The sequence below is a fragment of the Leptidea sinapis genome, chromosome 28 (assembly GCF_905404315.1).
Source record: "Leptidea sinapis chromosome 28, ilLepSina1.1, whole genome shotgun sequence".
In the NCBI taxonomy this organism is placed as follows: domain Eukaryota; kingdom Metazoa; phylum Arthropoda; class Insecta; order Lepidoptera; family Pieridae; genus Leptidea; species Leptidea sinapis.
In genome coordinates, this window is record NC_066292.1 from 4766083 (window position 1) to 4786876 (window position 20794).

Consider the following 20794-nt stretch of genomic DNA (forward strand, 5'->3'; position numbering starts at 1 on the left):
CTACAATTGGTAATTGCAATTTTATGATGAAAAATGCACTTGCGATGTTTATATACAAACATATAATTAACCTGAGGAACGTTGTACAAATTGATCTTTATGTAGATTATTTTTGCTGGCATTTTCGGAGTTAAAAATACATTTATTGCTTTTAGGTTTTTGTTTAAATTTAAATAATTAATTTTACTTTTCGTTAATTAAAGGTTATTTTTAGTTCAATTTTGTGTATAAACTGGTAGTTATATTATTCGTTTTTGTTTTATGTGAAATCACATCGAAACTAAAACATACACGGACCAGCAAGTGTAATTATCGTCTTACCTCTTAATTATTAATAATTACAAAATGGTTTATCTGAATATCGTAATTCTAGTGTCATTATTAAGCTTATAATATTTAAGTCTGCGAGATCTAATCTTAAATGAGGACATCCGTAGGAGAACCAAAGTCACCGACATACGTTTGCGAAACTAAAGTTGCAGTGGGCAGGGCACTTAGTTCGACGGACAGATGGCCGGTGGGGCAGTAAAATCCTAAATTCCGCGAATGGCGACCATGTACCGGAAGACCTGGTCAATATCGCCGGAGAAGGTTGGTTGGATGAGGGCAGCGCACGACCGATCCTTTTGGCGATCTTTGGGGGAGGTCTTTGTCCAGTAGTGGACGTCTTCCGGCTGAGATGATGATAGTCAGCTCACTATTTTGATGTGGCTGGGGAAGTGCACTGCGTACTTGCTGCTTAATTTAATGTAACTATAGTCTCATGCGTTATAGTCCGTTATTTATTTCTTCTAACATTTGTAACACAATAACCAGAAATTACAAATTTTCAATATCTAAAACACTTTATCATCAATTGAAGGCTTTTTATAATGGGATGCAATGTTGCGGTTTGAAGGGCTACGTTATTTGGGAAATTACTGGGATTAATGAAACCAAACGTATTATGTCCCAAAGTGACGAGCGCAATTGTGATGCCGCTCAGAATTTTGCGTTCAATTACGAATGCTGAGCGGCACTGTATTGTAATGGGCAGGGCAGGGGCGTGCATTGGTTTTTTAGCAAGGTAGGCACTCTAGATTTTACTAGTCGTAGTTGCGCATTAGTTTGACAGTACTAGGTTTTGAGGTATAAATATTGAAGATGTATCGAATCTGGAGACTGCCTACCGTAGGTATTTAGGATCTAGCAGCCTAAGGAAAAAAGGAGGAGTGTGTGTTCAATACACGTTTGGTAATAAATTGCGGAACCAAACTAAACTAAATCAACTTTTACACTAGTTCTATATTTATTTAGGTTTTTAACCAGGTAGGCACTGCCTAATTGCCTATATGGTGTGCACGCCACTGGGGCAGGGCGCATCACTGACGATCACAATATGAACTTCTTACTGGTGTCGTCACATTTTCTCAGATAATCTTGGCTTCAGAAATGGAGGGAGGTTACGTAGAGCTAGTGATGCGTGAGCGTGTTAAACTTACCAAGGCAAACATGTTATTGAGGGCTGCTCTATTTATAATGGAAAAAACGAATGAGGAAAACACCTTTATTATTAAGAGCGAAGTCCATCTTGCTTTAATATCAATATTTAAGTCTAAGAGCGACTTCCTGATAGTATAAATGTTGCACGTTGAGACACTTATCTTGGCACACCTAGTTAAATGTTACCTTTATGATAGTTTGACTAACGTGTGCGTTGAACTTTTATTTTACCTTGAGCTGTGAGCGAATTTTGCATTAATACAATGTCAGAGCTTCAGAGCGTAACATGATTTTCGCATGGCGCTCATTCACGGAATATCAGTTAGAAGTCTTTGATAAAAAGTGACGAAAAATAATAGTAGGATGAAACTTATTGGGAAAGGAAGAGAATATAACAAAAATGAAAGGAAATAGAAATTACGGGCGATCTGAGGTCGGGAAGTGAGAAAGGGGGGTGTTTTATGGTAAAAAAACGGTTTATCTCGACCTGTATAGCCGAGTGGTTAGGGATCCTACCTACTAAGCCAGAGGTCCCGGGTTCGAATCCCGGTAGGTGCAAGCATTTATGTGATGAATATGGATGTTTTGTTTCCGAGCCATGGATGTTTAAACGTATTTATGTATGTTTATATGAATTTATGTATGTTTAAGTAAGTATATTGTATTAAATATATCGTTGTCTTGTAACCCATAACACAGGCTATATATGCTTAACTTGGGGCAAGATAATTTGTGTAAAAAGTGTGTCAATATTATTATCTCGATTTCCGGCAAAACTACAAGTTAAATGGCAAAGTTAGAGGTAATAAAAAGATCTAATATATTTTCTACTTCCCGCCCTCAGTTCACCCTTAATTTATTTTTCCTTTAATTTTTGTTATATTATTCTCGTCCATTTCCAATGGGTTTCAATCTACAATTTTTTTTTTGGTTTAAAAAATTATCGATTCTGGTTACCTACAGACCTAGCCACATTAGTCTGCCGAAATGCAAACAGAGGTCATGTTAATAACGATCGGTTCACATTATTCCAGTCGAGCGCTGGAATGCTTCTGGAATAATGCCAACCTGCACTGGAATATACCATTCCACTGACGGTCTATTTTTTTTGAAAAACATATTTTATGAACGATGCGGGATTCGAACGGTTAGCTCAGTTGGTTAGAGCATCGGCACGAAACGCCGGAGGTCGTGGGTTCGAATCCCGCAGCGTTCATAAAATTTTGTTTTTCAAATTTTATTTGTGTATTAATCCTAGAAGTGAGGGTTATCACTTTAAAAATATAACATATTGTTTAGATTTACAAGAGCGACATCTCAAGTCAATTTCCTAATTTGCAAATATTAGGGTTGAGCAGGCTATCAACTGTAAAGTAGATCCTGTAGATGAAGCCACAACGTGAGAGTTGAACAAAGCAAACAGAATTTTATAACGAGGCGGTACTCGAACAGTTAGCTCAGTTGGTTAGAGCACCGGCACGGAACGCCGGAGGTCGTGGGTTCGAATTCCGCATCGTTCATAAAATTTTGTTTTTCAAATTTTATTTGTGTATTAATCCTAGAAGTGAGGGTTATCACTTTAAAAACCTTACATATGGTCTATTTTTCATTACAGCTCATTCCAGTGCAACTGGAATAGTGTGAACGGCTAATATGTAATAGTTTCGAATCTTATCATCAACTTTTTTAACCCCTGATATCGAGATCAGACAATCAATTATGAATAGACACTATCAATCTCATCCAACAATAATTGGGTTGTTAATTGATTGATAAGCGTTTTAGTTTTGTTGAGCTTATGTTTATAGATAGATAACAATAGTCAAATACCTACCTATATAGGTTAATAATCATTTTGAAGTATTTGTAAACAAGAAACTGATATTCTGAAGTCATACTGTTGCGGTGATTATTTTCGCGAGTTTGCTGTGGTTGCACCATAGACTGCGAATATACTAACGTATACACGACCTGACAGCCCGAAAATTCTTGACCAATTTTGATTTGTCATTGTGCGCGTTAGCTAGTGGTTTAACATTCAAAATACTATGGAGCTAATGTCGAACGTGGCTGACTGTTTACGACTTGTTAATAGAAATCGGTTACAAAAACAATAGTTCGTGAAACTACCTTTTTAACCGACTTCCAAAAGGAGGAGGTTATCAATACGATCGGTAATTTTTTTTATGTATGTACATCGATTTCTCTGAGAGTTATGATCCGATTTACGTAATTCTTTTGTTTGATACGAAATAGATGCCATTTGGTCCTATAAAAATTTTATGTAGTTTGGCCCAGTAGTTTTCATTTTATGAACATTTATATGAAAATTTTCCTCTATCTGAATGTCATAATTGTTTTCTGTGTACGGCTTCTTTTTGGAGTTTTCATTCAAGTTAATTATATATTATTATTAAGTGACACTAAAACGTAAAAAATAAACTACGTTTAAAAAAACCGACTTCAAAAACTGAAATGTTATTTTTTTTCTATTTAGCTGTTTATACATTAGTATATTTATGGGTCTAAGGGCTTGGCTATATTTTACACAAATAAAACGACGTACAAGTTTATAATATTTTTAAATACTTATAAGATTTGATTTTATTTGGATTTGATATAAAAGACACATGAACAAAGTGACTTCACCTTAATAGAGACATTAGGAAATGTGTTAATGGACACATCTATCTAGCAGTTTAAGTTAAAGTAGAATTACTTATTAGTCTAAGTTAAGGCTAGATTGTAATGCAAGTGGGGCAATATTATATTAACTATATTATTATGTTCCCTAAAGGAAAGAAAAAAAAATTGATTTGATTGAAGCGTAGTGTAGTAGGTAATGAAGATACTGCCTACTGACCCAATAAGAACATCTTACGTCGCAAGGTTAGGTCGCGAGGTTTGTTAGAATCAGGGCGCAATCAATAGGGCGCCATTTTGAAATGAGCAGCTAAATCTAAAAAAAAATTGTCTGTAATGTTCACATTCAAACTAAAGTCGTAACGGCCAAGCATAAATTTCACATAATTTTTTGTCTAGTTCTTATCTTTTACGGTATTTCCGTAACCTATATAGATATCTATATATATAAAAATGAATTGCTGTTCGTTAGTCTCGCTAAAACTAGAGAACGGCTGGACCGATTTGGCTAATTTTGGTCTTGAATTATTTGTGGAAGTCCAGAGAAGGTTTAAAAGGTAAATAAATAGGAAAATGCTCGGAATTGAATAAGAACAACAATTTTATTTTTCCTTTGATGTGTAGGTAACCGGCGTTCAGAAATCAAATTGAACGAATAGTTTAAAATGAATAACTACTACGTGCTTAGTCATGTGTGTACGCGGACGAAGTCGCGGGTATCATCTAGTAAAATATAAAAATATCGTAATGTAACCGGTGCCATTTCGAATTTATTGAAATTTCTCTTCAATTACATCGTTTCAATGTGGTGGCCATTTCCGCTGCCTCATTTAGGTCACGGTCCAATATCTTGTTTGGCCGGGAGCTTGGAGGCTGGCGAGCGATCCGGTCACGGCCAATGTCGTACTCTCGCGCTGCACTTTGAAGCTGTTTGAAGAACGTATTGATTTATAGCTCTTATGTAACCTTGTGCGCCCAATATGTTCGCTCAAATCCCGCACTAGGAATTTGAATACTCATTCACAAGGTGCTCTGTCCGATTTTGATAGATAAACACATGCCGATATTTGTACGGGACATATAAAGGCGTATAAGGCCGAATCTCTTCTGTGATTCCTCTGAGAAAATGTGGGCGGCGGTGATCACTTAATATCAGGTGACCAGTACGCTCCTTTGTTCTCCTCTTCCATAAAAAGCGGCAGTATTAAACCGTATATTAATTTTGTGCAACTTTTGCATTATAATTATGGACCCGCGCGTTGAGATAGGGATTAGTGATGTCAGGTCAAAGCGTAGGTACATTTAAAAAATTACAAATCTTTTAATTGGTGGTAATCTTTAACCCTTTGCAAACTGACGTCATGCACACGTTACTGTGATAAGGGTCCGACACAAAACGCGATGTATAATACAGCAATATTGTCATACTTGCAATTATTATCTTATCTTATCTATAATTTATTCAATGTGTCCAAAAATCCAACGCTAAGCTGGAAATAGGGTGTTGACCACAGACATGGATCCAAATAGATACCGCGAGTGTATGTACTTTCAATTGCAATGCTTTTCCTTTGACGCTTTTATTTTATTTTTTATTATGACTTATAATACATTGCCGATTTTTGTTATAAGCAATACCGACTATTGATATGTACTGAAAACGTCGTTAATGATGAGGTGAGTGGCTAAACGTTAGGCTCGATGCGCTGGCATTTTTAACGACGTCTCAGTAGGTACAAAAAAAGGGCACGCTTGGTTTTCATACAGACGGAGGGATTTGCGTTATCTACTTGGATCTATGTCTGTGGTGTTGACATGTTGAATCTGAAAATAAAAGAAATTGAAATCCTTTTCTTACAAAATTGTATCAACCCTTTCAATAACACACCCTGGTTCCTTGGGCTTTTAGAAAAATTGTACATTACTATCAATATACAAATGATTTAAGTTTTCTTTAGTGTTAATTCCGCCAATATTTGTTTTTAAACAATTTGACACGTGATTCGCCTCTACACGTCCACGAGACAACGCATCCTTAGGACGTGTTGTCTCGCCAAAATCTGGCACGAGACTTAAGAGTCTTTAGAGGCGAAACACGTGTCGAATTGTTTAAAAACAAATATTGGCGGAATTAACACTAAAGAAAACTTAAATCATTTGTATTAGTATGGATGAACTTAAATTATAATACTGCACTAAAGGCTTAAGGCGCCTGGTATCGTGAATTATTATATTTAAAAATATATATGTTAGGTACTGATATGTAATCTCTAATCCGAAGGTTTAAAAATTTTGTAAAACTTAAAATACTATGTAATAAAAATGTATTGAAATGCTGTCATCAACTTTAAATTTGCTGCTGCTTCTAAACTACTGGTGATATTTTTATCGCTCTAACTAATAACAAGAGAGAATAGCTATTTTATTTCTCTAAAAAGCGAACGTTTTAAAAGTAAAAAAAAAAACATATAAATTTGACATGAATAAACTTTATACTATATTCTTGTTTATTGCAAAATTGTATACTTGATATAAATTGGCAAAGAAGTACCTTACCAATGGGAGGCTCCTGTTCGCAGAATGCCGGCTAGATTATGGGCCTATTATCTGCCGTGCATTAGTAATGTGTATACATTATTGTGTTTTGGTCTGAAGGGCACCCAAGCTAGTGAAATTACTGGGCAAATGAGACTTAACATTTCATGTCTCAAGGTCGTTCGTCACCTTGCCACCAGTTGTTATGCCGCTCTGAATTTTTGATTTTTTCAAGAATCCTGAGCGGCACTTCATTGTAATGGGTACAGAGTATCAGTCACTTTCAGCTCCTGTCCTGCTCGTCTCGTCCCTGATCATCATAGTAAAAAGAGTACTGGTGTTAAAAATACAAAAAATTCATACGAATCGATGAACTTTAGTCCCTCCAGATTTTTCCTTATTGATAATAATATTAAAACTCACTATTATCACGAACTGTGACGATTATTAGTATTGAGCGTATCGGCGCGTCGCTAGTTTAAAATGGAAATGTATTCGTGTAGGAGGAGCACTTTAAACTGGATCGACCTCGGGTTAATTTAGTTGACACATAGGATCTTTATACGCAACCAGCATGCTAAATACTTATTGTATAATATTGCGGTCACAGACACGAGTCGCCGAGAGCCACAATCTGGAATCAGCGAGTCTTGCAAACAATCTCCATTGATCAACCTGACCTATTTTTATACGCTTTATATTAGCTTCGCCTGTATGTTTGTAACCGACTTCTTTGGGCGCGATTTTGACCCACTTTAAACGGCTAGATTTCGTTCAAACTTTGTAGGGTTATCGAGGACCGATGACATTACACTAATTTGACTAAAAAATGAAAAATAAATAATAGTTAAAAAAAAACTAAAAAGCACGCTTTATATAAAATTCAACTAAAAAATAGAAAATAAATTTAAATTGAAAATACTGTAAAAAAATATATTTTATTGTAAAAAAAAAGCGTGGGGTGTAGAAAAATTATTATTTTAGTAATATCTTAAAAAGCACCCCACGCTTTTTTTACATTTATTTTCTATTTTTTAGTTGAATTATATTTATATAAAGCGTGCTTTTTAGTTTTTTTTAGTTTTATTTATTTATCTCTGTAAGTAGTCTACGGATCATATTGACACATCTTTGTGTGACTTTTGACGTAATTTTTTGAAGCAACTGACGAATGTGTTCAAAAGCTCAATAGTGGTCAGATCGTCTACTGTTACGAATAATTTGGCAATAAGAAATGCGTCTCCTTCAAAGAATCCTCATCTATACCAATATTACAAAGCGGAAAGATTTGATTGTTTGTTTGCATTGAATAGGCTCGGAAAGTACTGAACTGATTTGAAAAATTTTTACTGTTCGGAAGCTACAATATCGCCGGGTGACATAGACTATATAACATTTTCAAATAAATTAGGTATCCTTACTAAAAGTCCAATAATATAACCCATGGTGTTAAAAATGTACGCGGACGACATCGCGGGGTATTAGCTAGTCTAATAAATGATTAGGTGTAATAACGCATACAGTTAAAAAAATTGTGCTCAACGAATGCTGTGTATTGAAAATCTCATCCTTAAGGCGAAGAGCAAGCAGAAAACACGTAAACATGGTGTTTTTAGACAAGTTTTGTGGTGAAAGTATAGCATTTCGAGCTATGAAAACTACTTAATCCTGTTACACATATCCTTAAGTCTTATTTGTAGGTTGCTAATGCTTGCTGTTGGTTAAAGTTAACACTGCCGGGCCTTTTTGAACTACCACTTTTCTTTGAAGTTAAACAAGTTTTTTGGCATGGCGTGACGCATTTTTTTGGTACTTCTGTCATAAAAGTTATTCTTATAGCTTGTACTTTTTTGTGTAGGTTCATTTATTCAGATTAGTAGTGAATAACGAGGATTGTAAGCGTATAAACTGTTTTCCACGCAAGAATTTTTAATATATGGGCTTTGCTACATAGATGGCGGGCCGGCAGCGGTGAACTCATATCGCTCAAGGTCGCTGGCATTTAGTGTCGCCTTAACTCTCTTTTTCCATATTAGTTTGTGTTTTATCGTCAATTAGAGTGAGTAGACATGTAGCTAATTATCAAATGATCAAGTTCAAAATATATTTCCGTTACTGGTCAATATTGGTAAATGAAAATTATCTTTCGCTAATGATCATGGAGTGATACACATTACTAGCACTCTTCAACAGATTGTTATATTTATAATACCAGAACTATTAACGAATTTGTAAAAATTGCTGTTTCATTGTGTTAGTAGTAAATGATTTCAGACATGCGAAAAATTGCTTCTAGCTTCTCATGTTTTCCAAGAATGGCTCATAACAATGGCTTGTAACCCTATTATTAAAACTCTATGTAATATATAAGGCATGAAACGCATACATTATAACTAAAATGGAAAAATGATACTGTAGGTAACTAACACGTACAAGGCCGAATCACGTAGTATTTCCTCGTGCGAGACTAACATTCTTTTTCTATATATTATTTATATGGATCTTAGAGATAAATGAATTCATTTTTATCGCATTCTTTTTACGTCAGACGCTGCTTATGTATGTATGCGGACGAGTTACTGGATGCATGGCGTCCAACTTTGTCTATATATTGCATCGTGAATGAATGATGTTTTTCTGTGTTACGCAATTGAGGGTGTTTTGATATTTCTTTTGATGGCGCAAGGTCTGTGAAGACCGCTTTTACCAATTAGAAGAACGGAGATACGAAGCATGTGAACTTGTTCAGAACTGAAACAAATGATTTATCAATATACTAGAATGTACCGCTTTTTTGTAGTATAGAATATCTTGAATGGTGACAGGAGAGAGAGTTATGAGAGGAATCATTTCCAGATTTTCAATTTAAGTTTTTTTTATGGAATAGGAAGACAAACGAGCGTACGGGTCACCTGTTGTTAAGTGATCACCGCCGCCGTAATCTCTTGCAACACCAGAGGAATCACAGAAGCGTTGCCTGCCCTTAAGGAAGGTGTACGCGCTTTTTTTTGAAGGTACCCATGTCGTATCGTCCCGGAAACACCGCACAAGGAAGTTCATTCCACAGCTTTGTAGTACGTGGAAGAAAGCTCCTTGTAAACCGCACTGTGGAAGACCGCCACACATCCAGATGGTGGGGATGATATCCTAACTTGTGGCGTGTCGTGCGAAGGTGGAATTCGGCGGCAGGAATCAGGTTAAACAGCTCTTCGGAACACTTACAAACATTTTATGTCAACAAGGAGACTACTAAAATCCATGAGCATCTCTGGAGTTTGTGCTGTTGTGTTTATTATACTGAATAAATTTGTCAAGTTCATTGTACCTAATTAGAAACATTGTCTGTTTGTGATAACACCTGTCTATTAAACTAGGTATATTATGTCTGGGAATGGAGTATATTGAATATTCATAGAACTAATTTTGTAGCGTGTATAAATTATGTATTTACTCATTACTCACACGGGAATGTCTGTTCTCTGTCTCTTAAGAATACGAATAATACTTGCGGATACTCCGTTCTACGAGCGATCAGCAAAACAAAATCAGTTTACTACAGTTACTTACAGAGCCTAGTGAAGTACTTATACTTAAACATTAAACTTTAAAGTATAATGTTCATGTATACACTTGCAAATATCTTCTTATTCCTTAGTCTCCGTAATAGTTATCGGTTAAAGGTTAGTAGGTAAGTATGTACCTATATGTGTGTCCTATATTATGACTAGCTTTTTCCAGCGACTTTACTCGAAAATCGACCTCGGGAACTCTTAAAAAAATATATTACGCTGTGTGTGAAAAAGGTGAAACAATGAATGTTCCGATTTCTAATTAATAATGTACAAAAAAATTAGAAGTAAAAAATAACAAACATGTAAATAGAATAGAAAAACTTTATTAGCAATAAAAACACACCTTCAATTTATATTTAATTTTTTTGTCAAAGGGAATGAATTAATATCATATTATGTTGATATCGTCTTATGTTGGAAATGTATAGAGTTGATATAATTATAAATAAACAATTGTAATTAATATAAAATCATATTAAAAATTGTATAAAATATCTATATTATAGGTTCATTAGGTACTTATTGTATATAAATGTAATATAAATAAACATTAAATATATGTAATAATAAAAAAAATACTGAATTGTGTTAATTTATAACATACATTGCATATCAAGGTTAATTATTATAAAATGAATCTAAAATAGTTTTTTTTTGCATTTTGTTATTAAATATGTATTGAAGATTTTTTTTTTTATATCATTAGTCCACTGGTATATTTATTTACTATCAAGCAACATTTTAACAAACAGAATGGTCGATTTTATATTCAAAGCTAACTTTTCAATTAGTCAGACGAGTACAACGAGACCCTTATCCGAGCAATAAAGATTGTCCAATCACCGGCACAGTAATGTATAAAGGTACGATCCTTGAAAAGGTGGTTAAGCCTTATAAAAACAACACGTATCAATAGTTGATTTTAGCAAGACTGAAGCACTAGGTCTGGTCTCGCAGAAGACTGTTTGGAAGCAAATGTTTCTTATCTTCATAGCGATAGTCATAGAAGACTGGCGGTCATCTACATTGGATTATGATTTATTGGCAATTTGAGAGAGTATAGCATTCTCTAAACGCCACGAGAATCTGAAGTCCTTAAAACATGATTGACAGTGAAAAAATTTTCCGTGGAGAAAGTGCGTGTTTTAATTCATATGTACTCAACGTAGAACTGTGTTAAGGACTATACTATTGAACTTTGGCTTTAAATACCTTAAAAAATTAATTTAATAGAAATTCCAAAGAGGGTTAAACATTTATAATGATCTCGTAAAATATTGAACCATATGGCAAAATGAATAAATACTTGGCTTATTTAAAATCCGATTCAAGTTCAAATGTTTAATGTAAACATTGTCATTTTTGGACCAATACTAATAAGTGGTTTGGCTTTGAGTTGATTTGATTTCCATACAATTTTGACCCTGAGTGGGTCGCATATCTAACCCTTATCTGCATCTTTTAATCTGAAGGCGAAGGCTTGAAATGTCGTTTTTTAATTTAAATAATTAATTTACAATCTGACTACCTTGAATAACATTGAACTAATTAATATATTACTAATTTAAATATGCGCACATTTCATGCGTAAATATAGCTAGTAGGGCGCCGTAGCTAGTGAAATTACTGGGCAAATGAGACTTTACATCTGTCTCAAAGTGACCAGCGCAATTGATTTTTCAAGAATCCTGAGCGGCACTTCATTTTAATGGGCAGAGCGTATCATTTACCATCAGATGAACGTCCACCTCGTCTCATCCATTGTTGACATATTATTTTTTATTTTTTATGGAATAGGAGGACAAACGAGCGTACGGGTCACCTGTTGTTAAGTGATCACCGCCGCCCACAATCTCTTGCAACACCAGATGAATCACAGGAGCGTTGCCGGCCTTTAAGGAAGGTGTACGCGCTTTTTTTGAAGGTACCCATGTCGTATCGTATCTTTAACAAAACGAAGTAATTAAGGCTGTTTGTCTTAAAATTACCTTAATTGAATCCCACGATAAGCGGCTTTTTTTATTAGTGGTTGTTGTGGTCATATTATTAGTATAAATTATAATTATATACATGTTAATGTTTCCTACAAATGTTTATCACTCAAATAATAATAGTGCCATTAACCTTAAGTTTATATTACCTATTACACACTCATGGATTTTGTTAGTATAAGCGAGCTGCTTACAACTTCCGCAAATGTGGATTATATGGATTGTAGCATTTTTATGTGAATTTTCTGTGAAAGTTTCAACTCTTTAGTCTTCTCTCAGATATTCGTCCTGGTGCGTGCGTTTTAATATTTCGTAATACTCTTGCGGGAAAAGTAGTATAATGGCGCTCGGTTTTGCTGTTGAAAAAGAGCCTTTAAATTACGCGTGAGTTTTTTCGTAAATGAAACTGTTGTTTGAGTGCGAAAAGCTTACCGTAATTTTACGTAAATCGACCATGTATAGATTTAAAAAAAAATCACCTAAAAATCACCGCCCAGGTCTGAACAGCTGGAAGTTGGCGTTGAGTAGAAACGACACTTTAGTGTGCATCTCCTACCACATTTATCATGGGATATGTTCCAAAGATGTTTCACCTGATTCCTGCCGCCGAATTCCACCTTCGCACGATACGCCGAAAATTAGGATATCATCGTCCGCCACACTTCACAGTGCGATTTTCAAGGAATTCTTTCTCGTACTACAAAGCTGTGGAATGAGCTTTCTTGTGCGGTGTTTCAGTGACGATACGACATGGGTACCTTCGAAAAATGATCGTACACTTTCCTTAAAGGCCAGCAACACTCATGTGATTCCCGTGGTGTTGCAAGAGCATTTCCTATACTAAAAGAAGTGAAGTATGTGTGTAAGTTATATACAACTTTCAACAATAAATCACTGTCTGAAACTATAATGTTTTAACAATTATTAACATCATAGTAGTGTTACATATTATATTTTATTAATTTAATTATAGTATAGTAATATTATGTAAGTATTTTAAACTGTAAATGTGTTTGTATGTCGTGGTCGCTGTCCGTGCTGCAAAACAAGTGGGAGGCTCCTTTGCACAGGATGCCGGCTAGATTATGGATACCGCAACGGCGCCTATTTCTACCGTGAAGCAGTAATGTGTTAGCTTTACTGTGTTTCGGTCTGAAAGGGGCTGTAGCTAGTGAAATTACTGGGCCAATGAGACCTAACATCTTATGTCTTAAGGTGACGAGCGCAGTTGTAGTGCCGCTCAGAATTTTCGGGGTTTTTCAAGAATCCTGAGCGGCACTGATTTGTAATGGGCAGGGCGTATCCATTACCATCAGCTGTGCGTCCTGCTCGTCTCGTCCCTTATTTTCATAAAAATAAAACACGGTGCCCACTGAAAATCAGCATTGAGCCTCAGACGGCCCGACGTATACTGAGTGGGCCTCCGATTGGCAACACTAAAGTGATTGCACTGCTCCTCAATGTTATTGTTCGCATATTTCTTTTTAAATTCCACTAGGTCTGTATTAATTACTTTTTACTAATGTTACATATTTTGTTGAAATTACTTATTTTGTTAAAGGTTCCTTTTTTATGTTATAAAGTTTGACCTATGTCCTGCAGTGTTGCTAATAAAGTTTATTATTATTAAACTAGCTGGCCCGGCAAACGTTGTTTTGCCATAAAAAATATTTTTAGAGTTTGACCGTTTCTTGGACAAGACTTTATTAATAAAAGAATTTTTCTAAAATAAACGTTGCCTAAGTCACTCCTTATTACATCTGCTACCTGCCTCGCCAAAATCGGTCCAGCCATTTCAGTGATTAGCCGGAACAAACAGACAAAAATTGTAAAAAAATGTTATTTTGGTGTAGGTGCCGTATACAGGGTGTCCCAAAGTTATGGGACATGAAGGGAAAGTACCTTAAATATCGAAGATAGGCTATTTTACTGAAAGAAGACTATGTTATTTTTAAAAGTTAGTACTTCTGCATTCAAAGATTTTCTAAAAATTACTTGCCTCGTCTGGGAATCGAACCGACTTAAATGTAAAAAAAAAACACCCCTACTCTTATGATGCCGATCGAAAGAATGGCCAAAAACTAATAACTCTTCTTAAGTACATAGTATTTTAAAAGAAAGGAACAACGTAAAATGAATGTTTTCCTACTTGGATTGGTACGAATGGACCGATTACCTGTATATATTCAGATACATGTAGAAAAAATATTTCAATATGACAAACAGACACTCCAATTTTATTTATATGTATAGATAGAGACACTCCAATTTTATTTATATGTATAGATAGAGACACTCCATCAAATTATAGTTGAATGAAGTAGCAAAAGCAGTAAAACATTCACATTATGCAACAAGTGTCTCCACTTTCTAACGTGTGTCGCTCGGTCAATAGGGCCATGTATACATTATGTGATAGATACTTGATGTACCCTAAAGTGTATCTCAGAGGTTGCGTCATAGAATTTCTGTTATGTCTTTTATATGACATGACTGTGAAATGTGACATTCATAATGTTAACACGAGGAACAAACATAAACTTGTTATGCCTACTACTTGGTTGGGTCGAGTTAGTAAGTCTTTTGTTGGGCGATGTATATGCTTCTACAATATGATCCCAGAACATGTACAGAATTTGTACATTACAAAACAAATGTGTTACGAAATTTAAAAGAACTTTTAAAAAACGTTTGTGTGGGAAAGGTTATTATAGCATAAACGATTTTCTTAATGACACCACGGACTGGGAATAAAGCGAACACCCTAAGGCTCTTTATTTATAAATCACATTGTAATCCATATTTTATATTAAAAAAATAGCCCGCTGAGTTTCTTGCGCCCATTCTTCTCAGGTCTGAGGCAGTCTCTTTTGAATGGGTGGTAGTTTTTGACGTTCAATAAGTGATGAGTTTGAATTTGAATATGCCCTTTGAATCAGCGCTCAACTGAATAGTGCTTGTGCGAGTTCATGTTGAGTAACTACTATTGTTCGTTGCCCCGTTGCAATTTATTTATTAACCTTTGTTAACTAGTGGAAAAAAAGGCGTCCCACTGCTGTACAAAGTCCTCACTCAAAGATCGCCGTTGCGATCTTGACCGGATTATCGGTCCATCATGTCTGAGGGTCTACCAATACTGATTCTTCCAGTATTTACGTGATTGCCATTCGTTACTGTTCCAACGGCTGTGTCCTTCGTGCTATGTGTCCTGCCCACTGCCAGTTCAGTTTCGCAATCATTCGCGCTATGTCGGTGTCTTTGGTTCTCCTACGGATCTCAGCATTTTTGATTCGATATCGCAGGGAAACTCCTTGCATAGCTCTCCATTGCTCTCTGAGCAATCTTATAAGCTTTCTCATAAAGTCCATAGAGAGCGAGCAAGTTAGTGTTCAGTGGGTCATCACTGGGAACTTACACTGGTTAAAATAATTCATACATAAAACGCACTTCACCCCATTCTGCCAACGGGCCTCAGATTAGGGCTTCCAATGCCTGCGGGATCTCGGTATTGCGGGATCTTGAATTTGTTATTGTTTTTTTTTTGTGAAAAAAACAGTATAATATGATTGATCTCATTTTAATAGTAATATGTACGTAAATAACTGTGGGGTTGATAAAATCATTGTTTTAAAATGTGCATATTTTCAATATGCGGGATCCCGCAAATATCGAGATCCCGCGGGATTGAAAATTGGTAGTCCCGCAAATGCCGAGATTGAATACAGGCCGCGAGATTGGAAGCCCTACCTCAGATTGACGAACCCTTTGTCAATCCATAAGGAAGGATATTAAAAACTTAAAAACTTTCGTGGTTACGTATACTTTATAATACCAACAGTTATACTAGAATTTTATTATAAGTTTTCTATCGCGTGTCACGTTCCTCCGTCATACGTATGAAAATGTATTTTGTATCTTATCACAGTAAATAAGTAGTTTCTTCAATTATGTAAATTGGTCACGGAACGGATAACGTTACCATCTTATTATTTTAACTTTATAGCTTCTTATAATCCCGGAAAAACTGGCACCGGAGTTGGGTTGCTCCATTTGGGTTGAACGCGGAAGAAAGTACAATGAAAACCACACTGTTGTGGAACGCCACACATTCGGATGATGAGGATGATATCTTAGTTTGTGGCGTGTCGTGCGGAGGTGAAATAGGCCCACATATAAGGGCGTCAGGAAACAGTTCAAACAGCTCTTCGGAATGCTGCCCGTGTTCGCATCATTAATGCACAGAAAAAAGTACCAATGAACGAAAGTCTTGTTAAATTAGGTAAATTGAAATAAAGTTAATGTATAGACATATAATAAAATCGTATCAAAGTAAAAACTGTACATTGAATAATGTTTCAAAGAATACTTGCTAACTGCCTGCAAGTAGTTTGTCTCAAGGTGACGAGCACAATTATTGTAGTGCCGCTCGGAATTTTTGGGTTTTTCCATGAATCCTGAGCGGCATTGCATTATTATGTGCAGAGTGTATCAATTATCATCAGCTGAACGTCCTGCTCGTCTCGTCCCATATTCTCATAAAAAAAAGGATCGAATTCAAAGAAAGTGCGTTATAGATTTTTTCTGTTTGTCCCTATGTAGCTGTGTCTGGGCAAAACGCAAAAACTTCTAAATCGATTTAATTCTTAATTTGTATGAATAGAACCAACCTATATATAACATATTATGGGCTACAAATAAACACGATAGATGCAGGGATAGTATTTTTGTCTGTTTGTTTGCTTTAATAAATCCTCCACGCGTGGAAGACGTCGCGGCCAGCAGCTAGTAGTAATTAATAAAGTCAATTTATTGAAGTAGGCATTACTTTGCGGAAGCCCATAATTATCCAAACGTTGTGAGTTTTATTGAGTGTTAATTCCGCCTATATTGAGATGTTGACTCGCCAAATCAATTGCCAGAGTTTGGCGGTGAATTTGGATGCTAATAAAGTCATTATTAAGGGTAGTAGAAGCCAGCATTCCCCTTTCTTGTCAGTAGTAGTTTTCTAGAGTCGACAAGCCCAGCCCGGCTCTCCGAGCGACACAGTAGACGGATGTAAAACAGTCTAGTAATATTTTATGAGTTCACTCGTCAATTTAAAGTCATAGTGGTTATATAACTAATACGAGTAATAATCACTGTGTAATTAAAACTAAAGAACATGTATTGTATTTGATTAAACACATTTTAATAAATAATTTGTAATAGATTCCAAATTCATGAATAGACGATTTTGACTGCTTAATTAATTTACACAAGTTGTATTAATTAAACAAAACTCTAATTTACACCTTATTCACTATATTCATAATTTTCAATTAGTTCATTTTATTTTATTCAGTTCAGTTTATTTTCCTCGCAGTTGCGTAGAATGATTTTTTTTTCGAGAGGAGGAAAATACATTTATGTATTGAAGAATGTCGGGCTCGGGCGTAAACACCCCCTACCGACTAAAAACCTCCTCTGTGCTGATAGCCTAAAGGCTTTTACAACGAAGCCGGGCGGCAGCCTTGGAGGCCGAAAATCTAGCTCACAGGCGCGGGGCGTCTCGGAAGGAGGCTCGAACCTCGGACCGCCTGCTCACTAGGCTGGAAGGAAAGAAGATCACTAAAGATCTAATGTAGAATGAATGACAACAACGGCAATATATCACATTTGATCACATGAATAAAAATTCGTAATGTCATAATTAAACATCATAGGACATGATATTAGACAGACAAAAACTTCCATAACCACGGTTTCTTTTATAATTGACAATTAATAGTTAAATTTTAAAGACCTTTCTGTTGGTATACGAAAATTGATATTTTGTGTAAGTAGGGTACTAGGATAATATCCGGAACACTTAAAATCCGATTGTGTAGGTGTTTAGATTAAACTTAATTATAATGAAATTATACAATTTGATCGACCGAATTTTGTACTGTGTCGATACTAAATGGCGCCTCTTCACAATCGGCGGTTAAAGGCGATTACACGCGAGCACGATCGTGTGTAGGGCTTATCCGCTTATAGTCGCCGTTCATCGTCTATAATCGTCATTGACAGTGATCGCAGCGATCGGTGACTTGTAGGTTTTTCGGGCACGCATCAAAGGAAATTCGCGTGTAGTTGCGTGGGCGTGCTCCCACGAACACCGGTCATTCATTCACTGAAGGATAGTGGACAGTTAGTGAAGCCGTACGTACTTCGCGTCGTCGTCGTGGCGTTGTTTTCTTTTCCTTTTATTTACATAGCGCGAGTATGATACGATTACGGACGAACGTGTGTATGCTTACAGAATAATCAACTTGTCGATGACGGACGATAATACAAGTAACGATCATCGCCGATAGTGGAAAGGAGGCATTAGACTACATTATAACTAAACCATACGATCGTGCAGTGCGGCTTATATTAGCAGCCTTATTTCTGGATTAATCCAGTGGCAGCGAGTGAGGTATAACCTCCTAATGACTTTTTTTTTACGTTAAATTTAGTTATTGAGTGACGGCGTTTAAATTTTTAATTTTTTACATATCTAACTATTATGAGGATATAAGTAAGTTACCTAGTTACGTTTTACATTACTAATATTTTAATTATGATAGTTCAATATCTCCGAATAGGTAAAGTTTGCCTGAGGGTTGGTGATAATAATTGCCCACGCCTGAAGGATTCCTTGAAGAGGTTTGAAGGTCTGATATTTACATCATATTAACAGTATAATGCGTTTCCTGGTATGATTTGATATGGGTTCTTCCAATAATGGCGAAGGCGCTTACTCTTTCCTTAAAGGTCAGCAATAGTAGTGTAATTGGCTTGTCTGCAGTCGAACAGTACTTCCTTTTTTTATGTGTGTGGAAACCCCCACGTGCCGGGGGATAACCAACTATTACCACACGGTGTACCATACCCCGCCTCCCGCTACCGTGATCTCCGTTTGAAGGCTGCGAAAGCTAGTTCTATACTGAGCAACTTGAGTCTTGACCTTTTATGTCCCAAGGTGATAGAGATTTCAATTTGGGCATTACAATAATTCTGAGCACCACATTGTAATGGGTAGGTTGAATCACTTACCACGATGTGAACGCCTTCCGTCATTCCTTGTCATCACTACATATAATCTATCTTCTATCTATCTGTATATATAAAAATGAATTGCTGTTCGTTAGTCTCGCGAAAACTCGAGAACGGCTGGACCGATTTGGCTAATTTTGGTCTAGAATTATTTGTGGTAGTCCAGAGAAGATTTAAAAGGTGAATAAATAGGAAAATGCAGCTAAATTAAATAAAAACAACAAATTTGTTTTTCCTTTGATGTGTCCATACATAATTTCTATGAGAGAATTTATTGTCGCACGGTTTGACAGTTCTGCTGTGAAACAATTTCATTACGACAGGGTGCATATTTTACGAAGTAATTTTTGATGTTATGATATATTATTGACAAATACATATAAAAACCAATGATATTATAAAAACATTATATTATTTATTACAGAACAACGTCTGTCGGATCAGCTAGTAAAATATATAAAACAAAGCGCGCGTCTGTCTGTTCTCGAATAAACTCGAAAACTGTTGCGCCGATTTTCGTGCTGTTTTCACCAATGGATAGCGTGGAGGTTTTAACATAATTATGATTTGTGAAGTTTTTGTATACATTTATGATATTTGTTGGAGATGTCGGAAAAAATAAGCCGTCTGAAAGCTGTCAAGGAAAACGCTTTTATTTTATTTAGGTCTACAGAAAAGTCCGCAATGGAATATGTCTATCTCAATACGGATAATATAGGTACTATATTTACATTATTCCCGAATACTTACATATTTTTCTTTCTATTGAAAGAACACCCTCTATCGCTCAGCTAGTAAATAGTTGTTTCTTTGGATCTAATTGGAGTTAATAAAGTAATTTTTGCTCCAGTTTCATCGAGGCTGACAAGGTGTCGGGCTTCTGGACGACCATGTTCGTGTTGTCGAAGGTGCCCGAGCTCGGCGACACGGTGTTCATCGTGCTACGCAAGAAGCCGCTCATCTTCCTGCACTGGTACCACCACATCACCGTGCTGCTCTACACATGGTTCTCGTTCACCGAGTACACGTCCTCGGCGAGGTGGTTCGTGGTTATGAACTACTGCGTGCACAGGTACGTACGACCTAGCGTTATGGGCTTATTATTAGCTTAAGTTAAGAATGTTAGATTTACATTGTTTTTAAATTTTAGCCACCTATAGATAGTATAATAATAATATATTATTGACACACTCTTACAAAAATTGTCTAAAGCCCCAATCTAGGCATAGCATTTAATACAATATACCTACTTACTTAAGCATACATATATACATAATCCATGACTCGGAAACAAACAAGCATATTTATAATATTCCATTCCACCTTCGCACGACACGCCAGAAATTAGGATATCATCCCCACCATCTGGATGTGTGGCGGTCCACAGTGCGGTTTTCAAGGAGCTTCCTTCCTCGTACTACTAAGCTTCCACAGCTGATGATGAGCTTGCTTGTGCGGTGTTTCCGGACAATACGACATGGGTACTTTCAAAAAAAGCGCGCACGCCTT

The 20794-nt window shown here is 36.1% G+C and overlaps 1 protein-coding gene and 1 non-coding gene across 2 annotated transcripts in view; both read left to right on the forward strand.

Moving 5' to 3' along the window:
• LOC126973008 (elongation of very long chain fatty acids protein 6) overlaps positions 1-20794 on the forward strand; it is a 65782-nt gene that overhangs the window by 34073 nt on the left and 10915 nt on the right. Inside the window, exon 3 of the mRNA XM_050820133.1 lies at positions 20136-20357. Within this exon, the coding sequence (XP_050676090.1) occupies positions 20136-20357 (222 nt within the window). The remainder of the gene's footprint in view (positions 1-20135; positions 20358-20794) is intronic.
• Trnaf-gaa (transfer RNA phenylalanine (anticodon GAA)) lies at positions 2625-2698 on the forward strand. Its single transcript has one exon. It is a non-coding gene; the product is annotated as a tRNA-Phe (tRNA).